Here is a 9,284-nt window from a genome sequence, read left to right on the forward strand (position 1 = left end):
AGGGAGGCAGTGACTGAAATACAAAACAGGACTAACTCTACCAGAAAGCAGTCAGAAGGAAATTCTGAAAGTAGATGTTAATAAAATGACCACTGACATGGGACTTGGATTGCTGAACTTTTTATACACAAAAAAGTGTGGTTAGAGTGCTTGCATAACTGCAAACAGAATATAGCCCTAACAGCATGTGGAATACAAAAATCAAAAGAAGCAACAGAGTAACAGAGGGCCCTTGTGAATAAGATATGTGCTGAGCAGTTACAACATTCTGATGGCTACCAGTTGTAATATATGCTCAATTATCTCCTTATTAGTTAAATTCAACATTTACAGATTCAATGAATAACTGGGTTATATGAAAGAATATAAGCAATAATTTCACTCAAAAATTGGTCACCTTAAAAAAATTAGATAAGAACAAAAGATGCTCAATTCATAACACAAACAGCAGTTTATATATCAACTCTAGTGTCAATCTCTAGTGTGTTAAGAAAGCTTCAAAGCAAGCCTTAATGTTGAAGTAGGCATTGTTGGATACTTTTGCACACCTCTTTTGCTTATTCCATTTCCAAGACCATTCCATAGAGGATCAGTGCAGGGAAAATTAACATTTTGGCTCTGACATAGATATTTGCTGTGCATTTATATTTTTCCAATATGTCCCCATCCTTCAGTGGAAACAATATGGAAGTTTACATTTTAATGTAATGCTATGTATAAGATAGATGGCAGTATGTACTTTAAGACCTGATAGTGTAACTAAAACCTTTCTTCAAACACAATTTCAAAAGAAGCCCTCTCGTTATAACAAAATAAAAGTGGCTGGATGGCTCATTAGGAAGAGCAGTGCCTACAAAGCATCTTTCTTGGTCGAGTCCCAGTGCAAGATAGTTTTATTTAAAGTATCAGGACTGTACATGTTAATAGGCTTTTCCATCTTGAAGGAGCAATTTAACTTCCAATATGGGTGTAAAATGTATCCTGAATAACTGGTGCAAGACGACAGTATTTTAAGGCTCTTATGAGAGGGCTGCCATGTAGCTACATTACGTTTTGAAATGCACTGAAACACACATGGAAATTCATGCAAGTTAACTTCAGAATTCATACAATATAACTTCACCCGATTTGTCCCATCCTATAAAGCTGACATTCAATGAAGAGTTATCTTTCTGCATGTGTAAGCATAATGGAATTTTGCACTACATCTACACTCTGCAAAGTGAAGTGCATGGCAAAGTGTACATCCCATTGTACCGGTTATTAGGGTTTTCCTCTATCCCATTCACATACGGGGCACAAAGAGAATGACTATTTCAATGACTAATGACTCTGTGTGCATTCTGATTAATCGAAGCTTGTTATTATATAGAGTGGTAAGTAAGGGGTGGTAGAGTATTCCTACAGTTATCATTTAAAGCCGGTTCTTGAAGTTTCGTAAGTAGGCATTCCCAGGATAGTTTACGTCTATCTTAAACAGTATGCCTTTTCAGTTCTTTCAGCATCTCCATGACACTCTTCCACAGGTCAAACAAACCTAAGGCCATTTGTGCTGCCCTTGTCTGTATACATTAAATGTCTCAGTGCTACTTGGTGTGGGTCCCACACACATGAGCAACATTATAGGATGACTCTCATGCATTTAAAGTAAACTGAAAATGTTTCTCCTTGACAATTTCTTCTATTCCACAGAAGAAATTCTATTATTGTAACGTATAAAAGGTAATGAGGTTGAATTAATAACTCACATCTGATTTTTTTTTTAAAGAAAAAGTGTGGGGGGGAGGGGGGGGGGAAACTTATAAATTTCAACATATAGCCACATACACAAATTAATTCGCAACAGGAATGTAAAATGACTCATTTCACATCATTATGATTTATTGTGCAAAGTGATCCATGGAATATGAAAATAACTAACACAAGTGATTTGTAAGTATTTTCTCAATAAACCAAAGTCTCCTATCTGATTTACCCATGACTGAGCTTATGTGAGTGTTCTACTTCATATCCCTACACAGTGTTACACCCAGGTATTTGTATTGATTTACCGATTCCAACTGTGACTCACTGATATTATCGGACTTTGAAATATCATAAAGATGTGATTGAATATCTGTACAGCATTTTTCAGAGAGTACTTCGTTACAGATAACTGCATGATCTGCAAAAAGTCTGAAGTCACTATTAATACTGTCCACAAGGTCATCAATATACAACATGAACAGCAAGGGTCCATACACACTTTCTTGAAGCACTCCTGAAGTTATTTCTATATATGTCAGTGATTCTCCATCCAATATAACATGCTGTGTCCTCCCTACCAAAAAATCCTTAATCCAGTCATAACATTTGCTTGATACTCTATATGATCATATTTTTCATTATAAGCCTGGAGGTGGTACTGAGCCAAATGCTTTTTAGAAATCAAGAAATACTGAATCTACCTGTCTGCCTTGCTCCATGGCTTTCATTATGTCATGTGAGAAAAGTGAAAGTTGGGTTTCCCATGTTCATTGTTTTCGAAATCCATGTTCCATGAACAATGTAAATCTGTTGAAGGTACCTCACTGTGGCTGTGCCCTTCCAAAGGAACCATCCCGGCATTGGCCTATGCAGTTTAGGGAAATCACAGAAAATCTAAATCTGGATGGCCAGATGCTAGTTTGATCTGTTGTCCTCCTGAACTCAAGTCCTGTGTGCTAACCACTGTGCTACCCCACGTGGTTCGTTTGTTCAACAGATCTACGATAAGTTGTAGTTAGACGAGAGGGATTCCATCAGGCCCTGGGGGCTTTGTTCAGTTGTCATGATCTCACCCACTTCTCAATAACACTGACACTAGTATCTATTTCATTCATCTTTTCAGCGGTACAGGAATTAAATTGCCACAATATTCCTGGGTTTTCCTTTGTGAAGGAAAGTTTGAAAACAGAGTTAGGCATTTATGCTTCTGAATTGCTACCCTCAATTTCAGTTCCTCTCTCATCTGAGAGTGAGTGAACAGCCTTTACAAACAACCAGAATTTCTATGGGTTTTGCAAGAGATACCTCAACAGTATTCTGCTATGGTACTCACTAAAGGCTTCACACGTTGCTCTTTTGACAGCCAAATTTGTATCATTCCGCATCTCTCTGCCTAAAGGCACACGTTTCACTTTTTACATGTTATGCAACAGTCTCAGTCTCTGTTTCTTTACAATAGCTGTATGCCATGGAGTGTCCCTCCAACTATGAACTGTTCTACTGGGTACATAGCTATTCAGCATGTGCTCAACCATTCTTTTTAACTTGAGCCGTAGTTCCTCTGCATGCCTCTGTCCTGAGTTATAAGTTTCAAGTTTCTTATTGAGGTATGACATTAGTTACTGCTTCTTTATCTAGTTTATTGAACATATCAATCTTTCTACTTGTTTTAGTTGCCCTATTTACGTTGGTAACCATTGTTGCTACAACTGCCACATAGTCACTGATTCCAGTTTCAACATGGACATCTTCAAAGAGGTCTGGTGTATTTGTTGCCATTAGATCGAATATACAGTATTTCCATCATGAGTGGGGTTCTATCTGTTCTAGGTAGTTTTCATAGAATACATTTAGTAATGTTTCACAGGATGTCTTGTCATGGTCCACCACCAACTGTAACTATCCCAATCGATTGTTGGATGATTAAAGTCACCTCCAATGACTGGCATACTTACGTACAAGTGAACTGAGATTTTCCCCAAAAGATTTTGGTCACATCAAGAGGTGAGCCAGGTGGTCCCTAGAAGGTTCCAATCACAATTTTATGCTCACACTTGATACTGAGTCTTACCCAATCAATCTTGCATGTAGTTGCAATTTCTATCTCGGTGGATTTGAGTTTCTTGTCTACTGTGACAAATACATTGCCTTCCATTTCCCAGTAGCCTATTTATTTCAATAGGCTATACGGAAATTTTCCCCAAAAATCTCGCTGCTGTCAACTTCAGGTTTTAACCAGCATTCTGCACCTAGAATCGTGTGTGCTTCACAACTTTTTAGGAATGCTTCAAATTCAAGCACTTTGTTGTTCAGCAGTTGACATGATCTGCTCTGGGGACAATGCTGCAGATTGTGAGCTTTGTTGAAACTCCTTGAGCGAGGCTGGCATTCTTAACTTTCTCAGCCGGTCATGAAATTGGAACCTAAATGACAGTCATCACTTGTTTCAACATGTGCCACAATCTGCAGTTGGTTGCATCTTGCTCCCTCAAAGGCTGCCAGAATAGCCTCAACATGTTGAATGAGGCCCCCAGGTATATACACCGATTATACATCGTGTTCCTTCCCATCTCTTGCTGCAGTTTAGCCTAAGGGGAACCATTATTTGCCATATGTTTGAACTGCCGATGATTTTAATAGATCCTACCCTTCTGTGTTTGCCTCACCTTGACATGGGAATATAATGTTTTGCAATGCGTGAAGCGAGTGTCACTGGCTCAGTTTCTTTGGAAGACAGCACACCCGAACTTGTTAGTTAAGAGGATGGATAAACACCTAGAGTTCTTCCTCGTCCCCATCTTCACTGTACAGGACACTGGACCCACCACTGACATGTCAATCTCAGTCAAGTGGACGAGTAGTGATAGATCCTGCACAAGAGACAGTATCCACATTGGTCAGGGGCAATATTTCACAGGCTTTAAAGTAAGCGTGTGGATTTTCTTTCAATTTAAGATTTTTTATATCGCAATTATTACCTTTAGCCCTTTAGAAATGAAGCAATTTACAGCGAAGACAAGATATCTATTATGACCACAGGGAAACTTGGTATAAAATTTACTGTCTATGTGAAACAATTTTCAGCTTATGGTTACTAACAAACAGCTCTAGATTATGACCAATGCAGACAATATACACTCTTGTTAAAAGAGAAGACTAACATGACACAATGTGTTAGTTATTTACATTAACTGTAAATCACAAAATCCAATTTATTACAAAGTAGGTTATGCCTAACACGCACAACTTTCAAGAATATATGTTTGCAAACGTCCCAAAATTCTCAGAAATATTCCTTATTTTGTTTTCCATGCAAATGTATGACAAAATTGGAGCACTGTTGGTTTTGAATGAGGATGTTGTGGCCAAAAGTTCCTCAAGTGCACAGGTTATGTTTGCAATTGGACTATGTAACTTTCAAAATTACAAGAAAACACTGGACACATAACACATAAGATGTATAATGCACTCAAACAATGAACTTGCTGAAAACATGGTATGGGACCGAACAGAATAAAAACACACACACTTTTAACTCAACATTTGCATATGTCTGCCGAAAATAAGAAGAAAGACAGATTCCCTCTGTGTTAGTTTTTATGTTTATTTGGATTACCTATTTCACCTTTGTAACAGGTTATCTTCAGACTTAGATGTCTAATGATATATGATGGTACACAGCTGACCATATTGTGATGTAAACATAGTTATGGTAGCAATATACAATAAAACTATGTAGTGGTGCAAACTGAACAATAAGGAAATTTCTGCCAATTGTCACATGACTGACAACATACATCAGCATCCTCACATAGAAAAGGCCACATTCATAATAAGTTAATATTTCAAAGTAAAAGCTTAAAAAAATAAAGATCAAAAATTCATAGACATACTATATTACAATTAATACATACCAATTTTAATAAATACTTTTTAAAATCTGTATTTTGTTAAACATTTACTTTAAAATTTTAATTAATTATGACTGTGGCTTTTGGTAAATGAGGGCATTGAAGTCTGTATTAGCCATGTACAAATGTGTGTAACTTTCCTTAACAGTTCAATTTGCACAAATTCCATTGTTTTAACTGAATCTTCACCTTGCTGAAAATCTGATTCACAGCAGTTCACTATGAACTGCTTTATGAAAATTTCCTTTTTTTTATTTCTATACTGCCTATGTGCATTTTTTTTAATGACACATTATAACTACCTTTGTAAAGCTGTACTCATTTCTCTTCTTTCGTTAGATATTTGAAACCGGTACTCCATGTTAACATAAAAAATGGCCCAGATAGTGTCTTTCTTTCTTCTTTATATTAAAACCGGTCACGATGCCCTCTAACATCACTTGTTCAATTATTTAACGACAACACACTAATGTTGAGACTTTGAGGACAGCCTAATTATTATGGGGACCAAGTGCTTTGAATAAGGCAGTTCCACTATATATTGATCCGAACAAGTATACTGGAGTCTTAGTGTTCAAAATGGCTTAAGAAGTGGTAAATGGTCATGTGACACTTATCACTTTTCCTTCATCTTAACTTAGCACTGACAATTAATTAACTAATTGTTGAATATGTTATAGTCTGTTAAGAAAAATGAGAACACTGGGAAGTTTTGTAGTGACTTTCTCTTTCAACAAATGACAATTTATGAAGAGTTTATGCTATCTGCAAGTATTATAAGGAAGTCTAGTACTGTTCTGAATTTCTACATTATTTTCCATAGAATATTAGTTATTGAAACAAATTCAGTGTTATTACATATAACAGAACTTGGTAATGATATTTTTCACAGTTGTTGATATATGTATTTACATAATCTGCCCCAACATACTGTTAGGTTTGCCTAACATATAACATAGCTTTTTTGAAATTTCCTCGCAGGTTTTGTTATAAATAATAATAATAATAAGTATTTCACATATGAAATGAACACACAAATCACGCTATGACACAGATTGGCCTGGAAAAAATAAGATTTCAAGATGGGCCACTATCGCAATCTAATCCAGATTTTGATCCATCTATGCTATAAAATTCTACAGCAAATAGCCATTTCCCTCCCTCTCATGATAATATAAATATAGGAACAGTAGGGGAAATGGAAATCTGCAGCTACAACCCTCCACTCAACAGAAACAAGTAAAAAATACCTACAATTTTGTAACTATATATTAAATGGATTACTGAAACTTCAAGTAAAATTTGAGGAGGCCTAATGGTTACTTTACAATAATAAAAACAACACAGTAATAGCATACAGATAGGTTCTCGCATATAGGAAGTACAATCTGAACAGAGAGAGAAACATTATTAGAGGGCAGTTATGGGGTGTAATGCCTGTCGGATCTGTACCACATAAACGCTCACAAGCAATCAGCAATGTTGTCATGACAACAGATTATTGGTTAGTTAAAAGCATAAACGTATCATGTGGAAATGCATAACATAGTCTTTGGGAACTTATGCAAGGATATACGCAAGTGTATGCATGCTTCAGCAAACGGAACAGTCATTTACATAACACAATTTGGAACATGGAAACAGCATTCTTTGCACTAACTACTGGTGGTTGTTAGACGAGACATCGTTGACTCACCTGTTTGGGAAGTTTCAAGTGTTCCAGTATGGTTTTCATGCATTTATGATTAAATGCCTGATCCCACCAATTGTCAAAAAGTTCATGTAACGATAAGGCACATATCGCCGCATAGGAGTAAATGCCTGCATCCGTCAAAACCTCTGCCATATCTATTCCCATAGGGCCTGAAATAATTTCAGCTTGGTAACAACATCGACAGAGAGCAAGTCGTGGTTAAAAGTAACTCGTTACGATTTTAATTTCACGAAGAAACCATTTTTAGACCTGGATTCACATTTTTGACAGCAGTTACATCACTGTCTCCACTGCAAACACCACCTTCACTTTCCAATGATTTTTCTCTTGTTTCCATTAAATTATCAGATTGTACATAACATTCACGAAATAAACGTAGTACGAAGACACAGAGACAACCAACAAAAATAAACCTAAACTCTGTAAATTAGAGGGTTACAAAACGTCATGCTCGTGAAAATTAAAAACAAATATGACAAGTGAATAGCGCTTATTGCCAACCCTGAGAAAAAAATGGAAGAACAATATATCGATTTTTAGCACCAAAAAGCAATTTACCAAAAAATAAATAAAAGTATGGAAGGAAAAAACATCATTTTAAACCATAATACAAAATAAACTAAAAATTTTCAAGTTTATCATGGGAAACAACTGAAATTTTGGAATCAGTGTGGGTGTCCACTTGAGAGTAAACTCGCTGAGTTGCTCTCGAGAGGACTTCTCGGGGAAAAGTCGCAAGTAAACAGGCGTCACTAACTGTGTTGCCCAATTTGACTCGCAGCTGCCGAATCGCGGGTGGAATCGCGAGTTGCTCTCAAAAAGTGTTCCTGTTCCAAGAGTCCCTGTCTGTTCGTTGTGCAATGCAAGACGCGGAAACAATGGCCGTGCAAAGAAATTGTAAAATAACACGCTTTACGAAGCAAATGAATGCATATGGAACGTAAAATGTTTCGAATATAGAGACAGAATAGAGAAATACGAACTTTTGCAACAAATGGGAGTGAAATTTCCTTGTTCGGCAGAGGAAGTTCAGAGGAAAGTGCACAATTTAAGAAACCAGGTACAAAAATTTAATGTTAATAGAAACTGAACTGCAAATAAATACTTGTGTTGCTCTTTTTAATACAATCTGACTATACGAAATTAAATAACACTACTGGCATTGTTATGTGTGATTAAGGATAGAAGTAGTAAGTTTGGAAACAAAAATTTAATAGTAGTCTGTCATCTTTTAAGGTATCTCAAGAGTTGAAGAAAACTAAGCAGATAAGAAGCGCAAGTGGGGCGGATAACAATTACAAAAGCAGTTGGCCTTACTTGGATGCACTTAAGTTTGTTATTCTGGGACTGGGTGGCTGCATTCCTACACAAAGCGAATTAGTATATTTAACTCTGTTCTTCAGAAGTGGCCGTCAAATATCGATGTGTCAGTATTGCAAAGAAACTTCTTTCGTACTAGATTGTTAGTATTGTCTGCATTTTATTTCTCAAGTTTCTATTTTGTGAATCAGAAAAATTACAGTATCGTATTTGTTTTGTCTCAGCCATGGTAGGGTACATCACTTGTTACTCCGAATTTATTATACCACTTTCAAACTATTACTGTGATTCCTTACAATTACTAAATAGCTCCAATGATCAATTTCAGGCAGATAAAAGTTCAGATAAGGGAAGCTATAATTCGTGAAACTAACTATAATTCCTATACAAGCGCTAGCGCTTCCTAAGCATTGAATGTGTATGCACAACACCTCTCTACTACAATTCTTGGATGCTTGTGAAGAAAATTCCGCCGCAGCAATCGTTGTGCATTTCAGGCCGGATAAATTTAGAACTTGAGATATGTACTGAAACTGATACCATATTGTACTTACATTGTTCTTAAATGAAAAGTTGTCTACCTTTTAACCAGT

The 9,284-nt window shown here is 36.4% G+C and overlaps 1 protein-coding gene across 2 annotated transcripts in view; it reads right to left on the reverse strand.

Moving 5' to 3' along the window:
* Nucleotides 1-7,817, reverse strand: part of LOC126469524 (transmembrane and coiled-coil domain-containing protein 4-like) — a 124,555-nt gene extending 116,738 nt beyond the window's left edge. The window contains exons 1-2 of one of the 2 annotated variants that reach the window (XM_050096643.1): nucleotides 7,621-7,817; nucleotides 7,354-7,520 (exon numbers count right to left, since the gene is read on the reverse strand). In XM_050096643.1, the coding sequence (XP_049952600.1) occupies nucleotides 7,354-7,520; nucleotides 7,621-7,708 (255 nt within the window). In that variant the 5' untranslated portion in view covers nucleotides 7,709-7,817. Of the gene's footprint in view, nucleotides 1-7,353; nucleotides 7,521-7,620 lie in introns of those variants that run through there. The other variant, XM_050096644.1, reaches the window with a different exon arrangement.
* Nucleotides 7,818-9,284: the final 1,467 nt, after the last annotated feature.

The sequence above is a fragment of the Schistocerca serialis genome, chromosome 3, assembly GCF_023864345.2.
Source record: "Schistocerca serialis cubense isolate TAMUIC-IGC-003099 chromosome 3, iqSchSeri2.2, whole genome shotgun sequence".
Classification (NCBI taxonomy): domain Eukaryota; kingdom Metazoa; phylum Arthropoda; class Insecta; order Orthoptera; family Acrididae; genus Schistocerca; species Schistocerca serialis.